The sequence below is a fragment of the Sarcophilus harrisii genome, chromosome 5, assembly GCF_902635505.1.
Source record: "Sarcophilus harrisii chromosome 5, mSarHar1.11, whole genome shotgun sequence".
In the NCBI taxonomy this organism is placed as follows: Eukaryota; Metazoa; Chordata; class Mammalia; order Dasyuromorphia; family Dasyuridae; genus Sarcophilus; species Sarcophilus harrisii.
This window is the reverse complement of record NC_045430.1, coordinates 187639774-187657788: the sequence shown is the minus strand read 5'-3', so window position 1 is coordinate 187657788 and position 18015 is coordinate 187639774. Positions and strand designations below refer to the sequence as shown.

General features: G+C 34.7%; 1 protein-coding gene across 2 annotated transcripts in view; it reads left to right on the top strand.

The window, feature by feature from the left end:
• The window catches only part of KIAA1549 (KIAA1549 ortholog), a 154748-nt gene that overhangs the window by 106754 nt on the left and 29979 nt on the right, over positions 1–18015 (top strand). For both annotated transcript variants that reach the window (XM_031939153.1, XM_031939152.1), the window contains exons 11-16: positions 2371–2567; positions 5063–5178; positions 8709–8914; positions 11715–11938; positions 13029–13173; positions 17196–17513. In XM_031939153.1, the coding sequence (XP_031795013.1) occupies positions 2371–2567; positions 5063–5178; positions 8709–8914; positions 11715–11938; positions 13029–13173; positions 17196–17513 (1206 nt within the window). The remainder of the gene's footprint in view (positions 1–2370; positions 2568–5062; positions 5179–8708; positions 8915–11714; positions 11939–13028; positions 13174–17195; positions 17514–18015) is intronic.

The window sequence follows — 18015 nt, the reverse complement described above, 5'->3', positions numbered from 1 at the left end:
TGTGCCTTCTCCTGTGCTAGACACCATACTCAGTCTTATAGGTACAAAGCCAAAAACAAGACATTTCCTGTCTTCAAGTAGTTTATATTCTATTATAAATGTTATTGTAAATCATATAATTAATAGTGATATAAATATTTAAAAGTTAATATTGATAAACATTAATATTTAAAATCAAAATGAATAATGTAAATAGTTTTGCTGATAGTGGAAATAAAGAAATTATTTTAAATAAAATTAATAATTTCAATAATTGAATAATATAGATTATATTGTAGATCAAATAAACAGAAAACTGAGCTGAAAATGTTAAATAAAATGGGATAAGGGCCAAAAATCCCCTAAGAAACTAGGAAAACAAGTAATAGGATGTGGAGGTAAGGAAGAGTGATTTCCCATAGAATATTTAGGTTTTGACAGATTTTAGTAGACAAAGGATTGACATTTATAGTTTGTAATAGTCGTCATTAAAAGCAATCCTTCTGAGTTAACGAATAAAGAAAAAGCATTTATTAAGCATTTATTTTGTGCCAGGCATTGTGCTAAGATCTGCAAACGTAATTCCTACCTTCAAGGAGTTTATGTTCTAAGGGAGAAGAAAAATGAGCAGTGGTAGCTAGGGAATGGTTGTGTGGACAGAAAATTATAGTGGGGGCAGCTAGATGGCACAATATTGACTCCATTTTTCAATTCTACTTTTTCCTTCATTTGTTGATTCTTCATTTAGTATATGTTTCTCTGCTACCCATTGTTTTCTCTTTCCATTGTCATTATTGCAGGTCCTCATAGGCAGGTAATAAAGTTATGTAGCCTCCTAAGTTGCCTCCTAACTTTCTCTCCTCCAGTCTGTTCTCCATATTGCTTTCAGATTCGTGTACTAAATATTGCTCTCTGTATGTTGTTTTTTTTGCCTATAGAATAAAGTCCAGACTCCTTACTTAGCCTGCCCAATCTACTTCTCCAGCTTGGTGCTTTCCAACAGGATGACTTACATTTTCTTGATTCTACTTTTTCTCCTATATTTCTCTTGCCTCTTCCTTCCTTTTCTCTTTGGCAAATACCTTGCTGCCCTTGGGGATGTTCCCTAGTCCCTATGTCTCCAGTTAGCCTTCTTAAGCTAATCTAGCTTATAGCCAACTTTTCTGCGTGAATACCACTTATTCATATCATTTGGATTAGCAATCAATCACATATTTCATGATATCTTTTGTATTCTGAAATTATAATATTACTGGGTACCTAAATGGTCTAATAATAGAACACCAACACTGGAGTCAGGAGGAACTGAGTTCAGATTTGGTCTCAGAAACACACTAGCTATGTGACCTTGGACAAGTCACTTAACTCTGCCTCAAAATGAAAAAAAAAACAGCACTCAAACTTATAATATTACTTAATTCTGATATTGAGACTTAGCTTTCCATGTTGATTTCTCCGCAGATGGACAGAGCTGGATTAAAAATCTTATCTTGGAATCTCAGTAACTGATTCTAAGGAAGTCATTTAACTTCTAACCCTGTTTACTCATCTGTAAAATGAAGGAGTTGGAGACCCCCAAGGTCTCTCTTCCTTCTTTAAATCTATTATCCCCTTAATGATCTTTTACAAGATTGTAAATTCCTAGAAAGTTTGGATTTGTGTATCCACACAATGTCATGTGTCTCTCAAAAAGAGAGACAATACACTCCTTTTAATTTGGAAAAAATTAAAGATTTGAAAAAGGGTTGCACTCTTTATGGGGCTATATCATCTTATGTGAAGATGTTACTAGATAATTTGTCTTATGAAATCTTAACCCCAAATAATTGGAAATCCATAGTGAGGACATGCTTAGAACCAGGACAAAATTTGTTGTGGCTTTCAGAGTTTCATGAATTATGTAGGATTCAAGCCCAACGCAATAGGCAAACAGGAGCTATTGTACAAGTTGCTTTTGACCAATTAGCTGGTGAAGGTCAGTATGCAGAAAATTCAGAACAGATTTATTATCCCATAACAGTGTATGAACAGATTTCTAAGGGTGCAATAAAAGCTTGGAATTTTCTCCCTGGACAGAAAGATGGAAGTAAAGCTTTCACAAAAATAGAACAAGGTCCCAATGAACCTTTTGCAGATTTTGTGGGACGTTTACAAACAGCTGTAATAAGAACCATTGGAGATAATGCTGCCACAGAAATAATGACTAGACATCTGACTAAGGAAAATGCCAGTGAGGTTTGCAAAAGAATTAATTCTTTTATTAGGAATGGAACTAAAATTTGGTGGTGTTTTTTTTTTCTTTTCCAGTAGACATCCTTCTTTTTTGTGTTTAACTTTTTATATTACAAACTGACTATTTTCTTTTACCTGTTTTTTTTCCTTTGTTAATAGCTTCAGATCCCCAGTGTGAAGGGTTTCGATTTTGCTAAGCAGCATCTGGGTCAACACAATAAAGATGACATATTGATTATTCACGAGCCAGCACCACTGCCAGGACCAGTAAAGGATAATACCACTCCCTCTGAAAATGGAGATGTGCCAAGCCCTAAGTCAAAGATTTCTTCAAAGAACATTCGTCACAGAGGAAGGTTATTATTGGACATTTATGTATACTACTTTGTTTGTTGCAGAAAAATTTACTCTTAAATTTGTTAAAGTTGGTGAGCCAGTGATACTTACCTCCCTGAATATGTGTATGAAGGAAGGCAAAATGATGCTATCAATTGATTGTTATAGTTGCTCAAGGTCTCACTATGATGTAAGGTATTTTTAAAAATTTATTATTATAACAGACCTCCAAAAGAATGTTGTAGCCTTGAAATTTAAAATTCCATCAGCTTATTAAATAATTCTTAATTTATTCTTTAACTCTTAAATATGTAAGCAACTAATGTTATTTAATCCTTTTGTTCTTCTTTAGTGAAAGAGTTTAATAATATGTCAGATATCTGGTACTGGTCAAGTTAGTATCTAGCTCAGGGGTTGATCAGTCCTGAGAAGCATGCCAGAAAAAAAAAATGCTATACCAGTTGCTCATTTGGGCTTTACCATCTTTCCTGTAGGTTAGTTACAGTTACCTTATTTCCTCTTTACTCTTCTTTTTTCCAAAATACTTTTGCTTCTCTTTTGCAAATGCCATTTCATGGAGATTTCCTACATTCCTTAAAAACTACCTTTCCTTCTCTCCATCAATGGATAAAACCATCAGAATGTTGCTGGCAGATTAACTCATCCCTAAAAGTCACTTCCTTCCATTTGACTTCCTTGATAAGGAGCAATAGTTGGCTTGCTAGCGACAACATTTTAAATTGGAAGGTGAAACATTCTGTTTATAATTAGATCTGGATTGATAATAATAATGAAGATAATAAAAATAACTGATAGTTACATACTGCTCTTAATGTATACTTTATACCTCTTTTCTTCCTGCATGTGAATCACAGCACTTTGGGCTTTGGAAATCTTGGCTCAAACACAGGGTCTGTGTTGATTGATCTGTTTTTAATGGCAGAGGTGGAGAATTTGGAATTAACCTAGGGTGACAAAATGATACATTTTTACTTTTAGGTTGTCAAAAAACTTTTTCAGTGGATTCAGATCTAATTTTGAGATTTTAATCAAAGTCAGAATATGATTTTAAAAAGGATTAAATGACATTAGTTGCTTACATATTTAAGAGTTAAAGAATAAATTAAGAATTATTTAATAAGCTGATGGAATTTTAAATTTCAAATGCAAAGTTTATTTCTTCTCTGATAGTTGTTGTCATCCTTTGTACCTAGCCACATACGCTCAATAGTTTATATAACAAGTTATGATATATGAATGTGTTCAAATATCATTGTGCTTAAGAAATTATGAAAGGGATAGTTTAATAGAAACTTGGGAAGACATATAAAATGATGCAAAGTGAAGTGAGAAGAACCAGAACAACTTATATAATGACTACAACACTGAAAAGATAATCAACTCTGAAAGATTTAGCACTTCTGACCAATACGATGATCAAGCACAAATTCAAAAAAATTAATGAAAAAGCATTCTTTCTACATATATTCCGATACATGCTGAAATCAAAAATGTGAACTAAAGTATATTTTCTTCTCTTACTTTTCTTGGGTTTTTTTTTTTTTGGGGGGGGGGAAGAACATGGCTAATGTGGAATTTTATTTTGAATACATATTTGTAATGAGTCTTGTTTTTCTTGCCTTTCCAATGCTTGGGGAAAGGGAAAGGGTTGGGAAAGGATTTGTAACTGAAAATAAAATTGAATTTAGAAGAATAAATAAAATTAGCATTCCAAATAATTAGTTCATGTAGCATTCCAGAATCCCTTGGAGATATCACGATGTCCTGGCACTTTTTATTGCAGCAAACACCAGGGAACTCATGGTTCTAGAGGCAATGACTAACTCAGATTTTTGCCTGGTTTGGTATATATTAAGAATTCAGTCATTTCGGCTTTGCTCACAAAGATCTAAATTTTCCCTTGGCAACTAGCATTACTTTAGTCATGCAGATACTGAATAAGGAGACAGTCCAGGGTAAACTCAGGCTAACCCTAATGGTCTGAAAGAGCCAGGGGAGGCTGAGTTGATTTTCAGTGGTCTGGAAGTGAGTTATTTTTTTTCCCCAATAGAACTAGATCTTTAGAATGACTCCAAGATTTACCTGGCCTTCCAGATCAGGTAATTCAGCAGCAGATAAGAATTTCTAGGGCTACTTTGGCCTGATCCATATCCAGAGCTTGGCTCAATAACTGGTAGTATGCCAGGTGGTACAATATTGTAGCTTCTACTCCGGCAGTTTGCATTCCAGGACTTGCCAGGGTGCAATTAGCTGAATAGTGTGGTGTGCTATATCAGTCAAAAATGTCAGTTTAACCAAGCAAGTGTATGGTACCAAGTAATCTTACAATGAGTAATGTCTATATAGTTATTAAAGTGGTCATTAATGCACTCCAACAGAAAAGTCTTTTCTTAGAATAATTATGACTCTGCCTGAACATGCTGTTTTTTTATTCTGTTTTGCACATATCAACCAATGTGTTACCTTTTTTTAATGATTTGCCTTGTTTTTGCAGAATCTCACCGTCAGATGCTGACTCTACAGTGAGCGAAGAGTCCAGTGAAAGAGAAGCTGTGGAAAAGCCATCAGTCGTTGTCAATGAGGGCAAAGCAAGAAGAACGCCTTCAAGTGGTGTGTTCCTATTTTGGCCTTAGAAACAATAATAACAATCACAACAATAATATTAGCTATTTATTTATATACAACTTAGTGGTTTGCAGAGTGCTTTACAAATATTATTTTATTTGATCCTTGATAGTAGTATTAGAGAATTGTTAGTAATAATATTAGGATTCCAAAAAGGCAGCATTTCAAAGTATTTCAAGTTCTAGAACTTAAAATTATTTGATCTGTGAAATAAAACTTCCATTATTTGCTTAATTTCTTCACAGTGAATTACCATCATCACAATAAATACTTATTGGCTATTTTCTCTGTAAGGGACTATCCTGGGAATATTTTAAAAGTCAGTTGTTTTTCGAGATTAACCCACTAACTTTCATTTTATCATGAAGTACATTTTATCTAATGTAGTAGAGTCATAGGGATGGCATGGCCATATTCCAGAACTAAGGTAGGATTTATGTGAAACTACATTCAAAGATAAGCAGTATCCTTATTCTTAAAAATCTCCAGGATTCACAAGTCAGTCTCAGATTCTTGTGAAGCGCAGATTTAAAAAAAACAACACTGTTTTCTTTGATTTAGTAATTTTAAAAGTCAAATTACCATTTTTTCCTCTGATAGCTAAAATATTTGTGAAAGAACATTTTTAGTTTGATTTTTATATGATCAGTATCAGGTAATTATTTATTACACATAAAAATCTGACTTTTAAAAACAAACAAAACAATTTTCACTTATTTTTCAATCATTAAGCCTTGGACCTTGTGCTTGTATTCATTTTTTACTGGCTGCTCGAACTTCTGGCTGTTTTGCTGTTCTTCGTCAACTTCTTCATGGGAACACAATGTCAAAAACCTTTGGCTATCTATAGAAAGATATTAAATTTCTTTTTGGTGTTCCTGATTAACCCTGGAATATTTTTTTTACAACCTGTGAAGTTCTTTTTGTAGGAAGAAAGTGGTCCTCTGTTGCTTTTTCCTTCTGCATAATCAAAACAGAAAAGTAAGAAAGATTAAAACTAAACCATATATATATATATGTTCATCTCCAGTCTCTCAATAAGTGGTCAAGTCTGTCATTTCATCTCAAAGCTAATAGCTACTATAGAAGTTATTTTTTTCAAATTATTTCAGATTACCCAGTAAATAACCCAGAAACTTAGAATTTGTTTTAGGACTCTTACATAGGATAAACTTTCTCTTCTGTATGTTTGTATTTTAAGAAAACAAATACACAGAAAATCCAACTAAAAAAAGGAAACTTGAAAATGAAAACAAAACTGTATCCATAGGTTCTTCTATATCTTTCTTACAGATATTTTCTTTTTAAAGCTTTTTCCTTGAGAAGGCAATATTTAACCTAGAAGAATTAGTGTGTAATTGTGAACTTTTCTCTGATAGAAAAGGTAGTATATATGAAATATAGTGGTGGTTTAATAAAGAAAAGTAATGTGGGGTAGTGAACAGACAGTTTTAGAGTCAGGAAGACATAGATTTGAGTCCCACCTCTGATACATGCTGACTTAGGCAAATCACTTATTTTCTTAGTGCTCCAGGCAGCATTCTCTAAGATGCTAGCATCTTGGACATCTAGACATCAATGTCTAGCATCGAAGGGGAAAATCCCAGCCTCTGTTGGTAGGGAAAGTTCCTCACCAAAAACTCCCCACACCAAAGAAAAACTAAGTTCAGTCTTTTAAAAAGTGTAGAATCAATATCAATTACCTTCTTAAGAAGGGAGGAAAAGAGGGAGGGAAAGAGAATATATGAAACTCAAATTTTTAAAAATAAAAACACAGTGTGGCTTTATTTGATCAATGTAGCCCCTAGTGTTCTCTCTCTTTTCAAATTGTTTTGCGTTGTATTTATCTTTATATAGACAGTCTCTTTCTGCTACAGGTATTCTTTTTTTTTTTATTAAAGCTTTTTATTTTCAAAACATATATATAGATAAATTTTCAACATTCACCCTTGCAAAACCTTGTGTTCCAAATTTTTTCCCTTCCTTCCCCCTACTTCCTCCCCTAGATGGAAAGTAATTCAAAAAGGAAAAAAATGAAAAAGAAAAACAAAATGTTAGCAACAACAAAAAGAGTGAAAATGCTATGTTATGATCCACACTTAATTCTCACAGTCTTCTCTCTGGGTGTCAATGGCTCCCTTTATCACAAGACCCTTAGAATTACCCTGAATCATCTCATTGTTGAAAAGAGCCATGTCTGTCAGAATTGATCATTGTATAATCTTGCTGTTGTCATGTACAATAATTTTCTGGTTCTGCTCACTTCACTTAGCATCATGAAATTCAAATTTTAAAAAATGATTGTTAAAACTTTTTACAAGTAATTAGGAAAAAGTAATTGGGAAATACTTAATGAAATACATTTATAAAACACTTTTTTAATGTATAAGCAACATGTGGTAGAGTTGTGAACTGATTCAACCATTCTAGAGAGCAATTTAGAACTATGCCCAAAGGGCTATCAAACTGTGCACACCCTTTGATCCAGCAGTGTTTCTACTGGGTTTGTATTCCAAAGAGATCATAAAGGAGGGAATGGGACCCATATGTGCACAAATGTCTGTGACAGCCCTTTTTGTAGTGGCAAGGAACTGGAAACTGAATGTTCTCATCAGTTAGAGAATGGCTGAATAAATTGTAATAGATGAATGTTATGGAATATTATTGTTCTGTAAAAAATGACCAGCAGGATGATTTCAGAAAGGCCAGGAGAGACTTACATGAACTGATGCTGAGTGAAATGAGCAGGACCAGGAGATCATTATACACGGCAACAACAAGACTATATGATGATCAATTCTGATGGACTTGGCTCTTAGTGAGGCTGGTTCCAAAGGTCTTATGATGGAGAGAGCCATCTTCACCCAGAGAGAGGACTGTGGGGACTGAATGTGGATCACAATGTGGTATTTTCATTCTTTTTGTTCTTGTTTGCTTGCTTTTTGTTTTTCTCATTTTTTTCCTTTTAGATCTGATTTTTCTTGTGCAACACAATAATTGTGGAAATATGTATAGAAGAATTGCACATGTTTAAACTGTAGTGGATTACTTGACATCTTGGGGAAGGAGTGGGAAAAGAGAAGGAGAAAAAAATTTTGAAACACAAAGTTTTGCAAGAGTGAATGTTGAAAATTATCTATATATATGTTTTGAAAATAAAAAGCTTTAATAATTAAGCAAAAGAAAAATGTATTAGCAGCATGAATGGTGTCATGACAAGAGCATAGGACTTGGGATTCAGAAGATCTTAGTTTGAATCTCAACCTGACTACTTGCTCACTAGTTTTGTGATTTTGTACATTATATATCAAGCACGTGTCATCTGTAAGAAAGAGGGAATAGAGACATCCTTCCTGAAGGCCTTCAAACCAGTTGCCAAGTGATCTGATCTAGCAAATTAATCTCATTGGCTCCATCATAGACATTGAGTCACTTACATTTCTGTTCCCTCTTTTGTTAAGGTAACCGTCTTTTGCTTGTAGGTTTTTGTTGATGTTGTTTTTCTTGGTTTTTAGGACCACCACTCACCAGTACTGGAAATGAGCAGCCTTCATCAGCATCAATCTTTGAACATGTGGATAGGATATCTCGCACTTCAGAAGCAAGCAGACGGGTCCCGAATAAGATCCAGTTAATTGCTATGCAGCCAATCACAACACCTCCAGTTCAGCACTCAGTACTAGCTGACCGAGTCGCAGAAACCAACAAAATCAACAAAGAGGTATTTATTTTCCTTAAATATATATATGCATGTATATATGTATATATGTTATAAAAATATCTCTTTTATATTCTGGTCATAAAAGCTGGCTAGCATTTATAGAACACTTTAAAGTTTGTAAAGCTTTTTACAAATATTATCTCATTTCATCCTCACAACAACCATGGGAAGTAGCTGCTGTTGTTATCATCATCATTTTACAAAATAAGGAAATTGAGGCAGACTGCAGTTAAATGACTTGCTTGGGATCACATACCTAGTAAATGTCTGATGGTAGATTTAAACTCAGGATTTTCTGGTGCAAAGGGCAGCTAAATGTTGGAATAGATAGAATGCCAATATTCCTGAAGTCAGGAATATTCATCTCCCTGAGTTCAATCTGACATCAGATATTTGGTATCTATGTGACGCTGGGTAAGTCACTTACCCCTGTTTGCCTCAGTTTCCTCTTCTGTAAAATAAATTGGAGAAAGAAATGGCAAATCATTCCAGTATCTCTGTCAAGAAAATTCCAAGTGAAGTTTTAAAGAGTGAGACACAATTGAAAAATGACTGAACAACAAACAGCAACAACTTGCTGACTCCAGGTTGAACACTCTTTCTTTATAATGCTAGCTGCCTTTATTGTTTATTAAGTGTTTTACATGTTATTTCATTTATCCATGCTATTGTTATTTGCATATTCATATATTACATGTACTTATATCATTGCTCAAAAACGAAGGAATATTAGGAAACTAACACTGCAAAATATACTCTACTGACTAACTATTCTGAGCTTTAATTATAATATTATTTTATAGAAGTTCCTCCTCCCCTTCTCCTGCCCTAGGAATTATTGAACATAGCAGTTGGACTTATCAAATTTAGTAGCTTCCAGGAGGGATTTGCTATGTCTAAATATGGTACTAGAGAGTACAAACTAGTTCTAGAAAACTGTTTATCATGTATCCTTTGTAGAGTTAGAACCTAGGAGCTAATTTATTTTATGAGCTTCTGTGTATTTTGTATTCTCCTGGTTCCTGGCTAATAAATTTTTCTAGCTTTACCCCTAGTCCCCAACACCACTAACCCATATCATTTAGAAAGCTATACAGAGTATCTAATTTATATTTTAATGTATTTAACATCTACTGGTCATCCTGCCCTCTAGGGGAGGGAGTGGGGGGGGTAAGAGGTGAAAAATTGGAACAAGAGGTTTGGCAATTGTTAATGCTGTAAAGTTACTCATGCATATAACCTGTAAATAAAAGGCTATTAAATAAAAAAAAAAAAAAAAAAGAAAAAGAAAGAAAGCTATACAGAAATCCCTTTCCTCTTTGCAAATTCTCATTTCTATCACTGTTGGCCTTCTTTCTTCCCATTTCTAGTTGAAATGCTCCATTTATAACAAATTTCCCCTCATCTATGAATTGTTTGAATGAAAATCAAGTCCAGAAGTCAGGAGCAGGTCCAGGAGAGAATCAAAGACTGATATTCAGAGGGATGCTCCAGGTTAAAAAGGTCATAGTAATGGTAGATGTAAACACTGGGCTATGGTAGTCAACAAAAGCTAAGGCCATCTTGGGCCACATTGAGAAGCATGAGATCTCAGGACAGAGAGAAATTCCACCTATCCTATCCCTGTGAAGCTTGGCACTTTCTTTCCAGCTTATGTTTCTTAAGAGTTGTTTTGGGGCACTGAAAGTCTACCTAGAATCATGTACATATATGTCAAAGGTAGGACTTGATTCAAATTCTTTCTGCCCTAAGACCAACTCCTCATCTACCAGATTGTGCTGCTTCTTTGATGTTCAGAAGTAACAAACAAAAACACTTTTTGCCCTTTAAAGCTATCCAGCAATGGAATAAGAAGCAGTGGGGGGATAATGATTGGGGTTGGGGAGATGGCAGCCTTCTGAAACATAGTTTGATAGAAATTATTAGCAAGCAGCCAAACTTGCCTGAAAAAAATCTATGCTTTCATTTTTATTCATGCAATTACATAAAATGCATTGGATAGAAAAATGTTTTTGCTCACTTAAAATATTTTTTCTAGTTGCTATATTTTCCTTTTGTGTTGTTTCATTTCTTGGAGAGCAGATAAATTCATACTTCAAAAAAAATTCTTAGTCAATTTTTTATGGTTTGGGTATTTTCCTTTGATTTGATTATTAGTAAAATATTTTATTCTTTTATGTGATAATACAGCTTTTGTAAAGAGGATACTTAATATTGGACTTCAAACTAGTTGTCTGTTAGATCTTTATTTTACCAGTGAGTAGATATCAGAAAATCAAATAGTAAACAATGTATGAACAGCACATTTTAGATACAAGGGGGAAATAGGAATCATATTTCAGAGTTTAGAGTTTTAAAAGTTCAGTCTCTTCATTTTAGGCACAGTAAATCCCTCCTGGAAGCTACCAAATTTGATCTTTAAGTCCAACTGCTATGTTAAACAGTTTCCACAGGCAGGAGCAGGGGAAGAGGAATTTCTATAAAATAAAATAATGGTATAAGTAAAGCTCACTAGAATATGTTTTGCATTTCTAGTTAGGAAACTGAGGCCCATGGAGGTCAGATGATATAAATTGGGAAAGTTATTGGCAGAACTGGAATTAGTTCTCATGACTCTTGGTTCTTAATTCATCACTCATTCCTTTCTACTAAAGGATTTTCCAAAGATAGAAAGATATATCAATTGTTGGCAATTGTGTACATCCTGAGGACAACTTACAGAAGGCTTATTAGGGACATTAATTATCTTGTATTTCCTTTCCTTCCCTCCCCCCACCAACCTTACTTTAAAAAAAAAAAGATTCAGACTGCCCTTCGGCATAAATCAGAGATCGAACACCACCGAAACAAGATTCGTCTCCGAGCCAAGCGCAGAGGACATTATGATTTCCCTGTGGTTGATGACCTGTCAGTGGGAGACACCAAAGAACGTCATCGAGTGTATCGCAGGGCTCAGATGCAGATTGACAAGATCTTGGACCCTGCTGCCAGTGTGCCTACTGTGTTCATAGAGCCAAGAAAAAGGTATGATTGGGGAGTGTTCAAGAGGTAATCCAGAAAAAATAGTGAATGCTGAGATAAGATCTTTTCTGGTTCTTACCAATGTTTCCACAAACCAGAAACAGAGCTAGAATTATTTTCTTGAATTGTCTAGCCTTGTGATTGCTAGTACTCTGCCCATCTTAAATCTTTCTGTAAAGATACTTCTCTTCAACTCGTAATTTGCTTTTAAAAAGTCTAGAGTTGGATCACAATACTATTATTCTAGATGATGCCTTATTTAGAAATTCTCTTTTTAGACATTTTTATACCAACAAACTCTTTTTGTAATTCTAATAGAAAATGGAATATCTTGAATTTAAATAAAATCATATAGAAATTGAGCTCTTCACAGAGAAGTGCTTTCAAACAGAATTCTAATCTGCAAACAATATTTTTATTTTTCACACTGGAAATGTTGAATATAAAGTGTTATGAAAATAACAATAAAAGGATATTATTTTTAAAAGGGGTACATTAAGTGGCACAGTGGATAGGGTACCCAGCCTAGATTTAGGAAGATTTCTTAGTCTTCCTTTTTAGCTTCTTAGCTAAGAAGCTTCTTAACATCTGTGACCGTATGACTGAGCAAATCATTTCACCCTATTTGCTTCAATTTCCTCATCTGTAAAATGAGTTGGAGAAGGAAATGACAAACTACTCCAGTTTCTTTGCCAAGAAAACTCCAAATGGGATCATAAAGAGTTGTACATGATTGAAATATGACTGAACAATAAGAATTTAAAAAAAAAAAAAACAACCATCCAAAACAATAGATCTCATCTTCCTCATCTTGCCAAAATCACTTCTCTCTCTTCTCTACTTCTTTGCCTCTAGGTGTTGGTATATTATTATTTGCTAAGTTACTAACAATGAACAACTTTGAAGTCTTCTTTGAATCATCTCTTTCCTCATAACCATATGCTAGTCTTCCTTTGAAATATTTCTCAGATTAATTTCTTTCATCACTGAGTTATGTGATCTCTTTCTCTCTCTTCCCATTTTTAACATCCTTGTTCAAGCTCTCCCTATCACACCATTCATCAAAATCTAATTTCTTTTTTTCCTCTCACAGTTCCCGTGCAAAGCGTTCTCCGAAGCAGCGCCGGAAGCATCAAATCAATGGGAGCCCAACTGATGCTGAGAAAGATAGACTGATCACGACAGACAGTGATGGCACCTATAAAAGGCCACCAGGAGTCAATAATTCTGCCTATATTGTATGCACAATGTGTAATTTTGTCTTTTAAAGATATATTGTTTGGGGATATCTTCTTGGGTGCTAGGGGAAATGCATTGAAGTCCAGCCGAGGGAAAAACAAAGTAATGATAATGTAGTATCTGCTGTAAGCAGAGAAAGACACCTCTTTCAGTGGGATAGTCTGTTTATGCACAGTTACATTCCAGTGGGTTTTATCTTAAAAAAAAAATACTATGCTTTATTTTTGTCTTTCATGTCCTCCCCCCACCCATGTACTTTCTTAACATTCCCATAATTAGGAATTTTTAGTTCTTATCACAAAAATTCCAATTATTTTAACATTATATTGTTGTTATACTTGTATTATAAAATTATTATCTGTGGAGAGGTAAGAATTCTTGGACATCATCAAATAAAAAATGGTAGAATTTAAATTCCTTTTTTTTTAAAACCTGAGTTCAAATCTAGCTTTAGAACTTAGTAGCTATGTGATCCTGAACAAGCCACTTAACCCTTATAATCTCAAAAAAAAAAAAAAAAAAAAGGTCACTTAGACCCTTAGGAGCCATTAGATATAAAAGTTGAAGCATTTAGATTATACTCGTTACTTAAAAGTTTTAAGAACCTTATTGATACTGGCCTTAAATTTAATTAAATCATGGCCACTTAAGAATGCCAGCTTCCTTCCCACCTTCCTCCCTCAAGGCTTGCTAAATTTAATCCATTATTCAGTTTTTTGTATCTCAACATATGTTTGACACAGCTACTGATGATGTTACTTTCCTTTGTGGCCTGAGTCCAACTCTTAAGAGTTGGAGGGCTTACAAATTAGATGGCTTTTTCTCTCTATTTTAAATTACCTACAACAGATTCTAAACTATGGATGGAAGAACTTGTCCCGACCTTCTATTACTTCTCATGATATCTTTTAATATTTGAAAGTTTTTTTGACTCTTGATTTCCATTGAAGAACTCTGATGTAGAGATGGAATACAAGTCCTCCTTTGATATGCCTTCTAGCAGAGAGAATATAAGATCCATTTTTTGAATGCATCCATTTCTGTTCTAGAAAAACTATAATCCAAATAGAACTTTCCCATATAATTTAAATTATTCTATAGCTGAACCAATTTGCTTTCAAGATTTAAATTATCAAATCATCCATGACTAGCATTCCTCTTCTTATTTCCCTGGGAAATGAAGACACATTGATTAGTCATCACAAATTTCCCTCTGCTCAGAAGAGGCCCTCAAATTAAAATACTCCATCTGAAGAGGCAAGTAGGTAGCATAGTGGATAGAGCACTGGCCCTGGAGACAGGACGATCTGAGCAAATTCTGCCTCAGGATGCTGGACACAATAGCTATGGACCAATTGCCACTTCCCCCCCCCCCCCCCCCCCCCCCCCCCCCCCCCCCCCACACACACACAGACACAAACACAATTTAGAACTCATCCAACTTATCCTAGATTCCTCTCTTGGGTGATTTCTGAATTTCATATAAACTGGACTATAACTTTTCTTTCCCATTCCCCCTTCTTTTTCTCTCCAGAAATATCATCTGTACCCTAGAGGGGAGGTTGTTTTCTATTTTCAATGAGGAGAAATAGACATTTGTCTTTAGGAGCAGAGTTTCTTTGCTGCTATTATGATTCATTCTTCAAGATCCAAAGGAAGAACTTTGATCCAAAAGCTTCTTCTGTTCTGCAATGAGGAAGCTGAACTTTGTTCTCTTAAGTAACAATCCAGTTATCATCAGGTCATCTGTGGTGACAGCATTTAGGAGTTTTTCCTTGTGTGAATCTCTAAGGAAACTTCATTTCATACACTTTTAACACAGCTTCATTACTAGGACCTGACTTTCCACCAAGAACTCAACTTTATCTTGTAGTTGAATAATCCTTATTTTGATCTTAACTTTATTCCTTGCTTCTCATGGTCTGCCTACCAAATCATCTACTTTCTTTGGAATCATCCTAATTCCTTGTTTCAGCTTGTTTCTAAAAGTTATATTGCTACTTGCAGGTATTATACATTTCTTCCTCCTTCAGTATATATTTCTACTTGTCTGAAGGTTTACTATATCATCTCTCTGTCCAACAACCCAAAGCCTTTGTGATCCTCTCAAGGATTTATTAAGGATCATATATAATTTATTTTTAATTGATCAATTGATATATCTTGGCCTTCTTTGATTAATTGGGCTGATAATGTGTAAACCTACCCTTATGGGGTTTTTTTGTTTGTTTGTTTGTTTGATTTTCAAATGGGATTTAGAACTAGATGAGGTTGTAGTGGATATATGATTAGTTGCTTCATTAGCTAGATAAGCTTGCCATAGCAGGTTTTATACTAAGGAAACCTCAGCAGGACCTCCCTTCTCCCCCTTTCCAGCAGTTTACTAAAAATTCTAAGAGCACTGTTTTACATCTAACAGCTACCAAGGATGGTCCATATCTTTGAGAAATAATCCTCCTGATAATAAATAAAGGTCATTTTCCTTCTGAGTGGAATTAACCACTATAATTTCCATGCCTTCCTAAACTATAATTAAAATAAATGCACTGTCCTTAACCATATGAGGATAATGCTACTGTATCACAAATAGGGCTCTTGGTTTAAATTGTTAAACTAATAACAGGGATGGTGTGTCCTGGGCCATCCATGTTGTAACATGTATCCTTAAGACTGATAGGGAAGGTGAAGATTACAATCTGTGTAGAGAGTAGTTTACTTTGTACAAACCTAGTATATCTATAGAGAGAGTGATTTAAATTTTTTTGCCTTATAATATTATATCATGAAGTGCATCTCAGAACCCTCTGAGCCTACTGGAATGCCCTCTTCCTCTATTTCCTGTCCTATCTCTCTTACTTAGAGAGAACGGTATTAACTAGCTCCTATGAAGAACATGTTACCATTTTATACATGCTTCAGTTACATGGACATTGAATTTTGATTCATTAGAATAAATCTAGATATTGCCCCTGAAATGAAATCTAAGAAACCAGGGTGGAGGAAGGAAGTTCCTTTACTTTTTCCTGTGATCAGTCCAGTGAATAGTCAACTAAGAACATTATGTGGTAATACCTCATTTCTTTAACATCAACAGAAAATGAAATATTCCATATGACTGAATTTTCTAAGAATTAAAACTTATTTCATTAAGCACCAAAACTTAAAATATTGCAGATCTTTGGGGTTTTTTTAGACAAAAATGCTGAACACAATTTAACCCCTAGAAACTAAAAACCATTATGCTGGATATCGGTTTTGTACTGTGCTCTACACACTGATTCTTCCAGGATTTTTATTGTTATATAGGGAAGTTTGTTTCTATTTTAAAAGGGCTTCTATTTTTTAATCTATTTTTTATACATACTCTTGTTTTGTCCCTCACTATTAGTTGTCATGTGCTATTAGTGTGCTTGCCTTTAATAGCACCTTGATCCTTTCTAATTAGCAACTTCTAATCTGCACCCAGATAATAAAGCTTATAAAAATTATACCTAAAAAAAAGTAAATATATTCTGAGAGATGAGCTAAGGTACTTTATTTCCTTAACTGCAAAACTAGTACAATAATAGCCCATACTTCCAAAGGATGTTGTGAGGATCAAATATTTGCAAATCACCTAGCACAGTGCAGGACATATTATAGGTGCTATGTAAATGCTTTTTATTGTTATTATTACAATCATTTTTATTAGTACTCTGAGTAAAGTTTTAATGTACTTTGTGAAATACATTTTACTAATCAGAGAATGATCTTCCTTTTTATATATAACCTGGTTCTTGGCTATACTTCAGATAGAGAAATTTCCCAGACAAGTGAACTCCCACATTATTGAAGTGATAATATTTTTTCTAATCTTCTAATGAATTGTTATTTCTCCCAGAATAGTCGCTATAAAAGCTCTTTCCATTGTTTGTTTAAAAAAAAAAAGTCTCATGCTACAATTAAACTTGGTAGCATGTTGAGAGTCAATGTGGCAAAAACTCATATTTGATTGTATCTTTCCTTTTTTCTTTCTGTGTAGTCAGATCCTGACTTGCCTGCAGAGCCTCAGTCACCTTCCTCTGCTGATCAAGGGAAATACCCAGGCTTACCCTTCCCTGCTTCCCAATACATCCCACCCAAGCCATCTATTGAAGAAGCAAGACAGACAATGCACTCCCTCTTGGATGACGCCTTTGCCTTGGTAGCTCCAAGTAGCCAAGCAATTCAACCTTCTTCCGTTACTGCACCTGGGGTCACATCAAGCCTGCAAGCCAACTCTGCTGTCCAAGATGAACGGCGAACCTCCCAGTGGGGTTCCTTCTATGGTCCAACTCAGACAGCCAGCAACCCATGTAGTGTAAGTGGCAATATTTTGAAACTCTCTTTTGGGTAAGATGGTTGGTTTGAGATGACTGGCACTGCTTTTCCTTTTATTTTTAGGCTTTCTGGTGGCATTTGACAATAACCAAAGAATAGAAACTGTCTCTTTATTCACTGTCCTCTTTGTTCATGTAAAAGAGTCCCTGAGTATTAGAGGTAGTTCCTCCTTCGTCCTTAGGGTTTTTTTAGGTTGTTTTTTATTATTGTTTTAATAATGAAATCATCTTGGATTCTCTCAACAATGCTGAAATGAAAATAGGATGGGTCTCAAGTGATATTCTTCTTTGTATATAGGGGGAAAAAATGCAGTCTGAAGGATTTTGCCAAAATTACCTTCTTCTTTAGGCCATTTGCCAACTAGACAGGGGCCCTTTGTGTCCCCAGAAGCCTAGACAGTGTAGAGCCAGCAAAATTCCACTGTCTCTAATTCACTTGTGCTGAGTAGTCCAGTGAGTAGACTAAATGATCATTTTTGATCT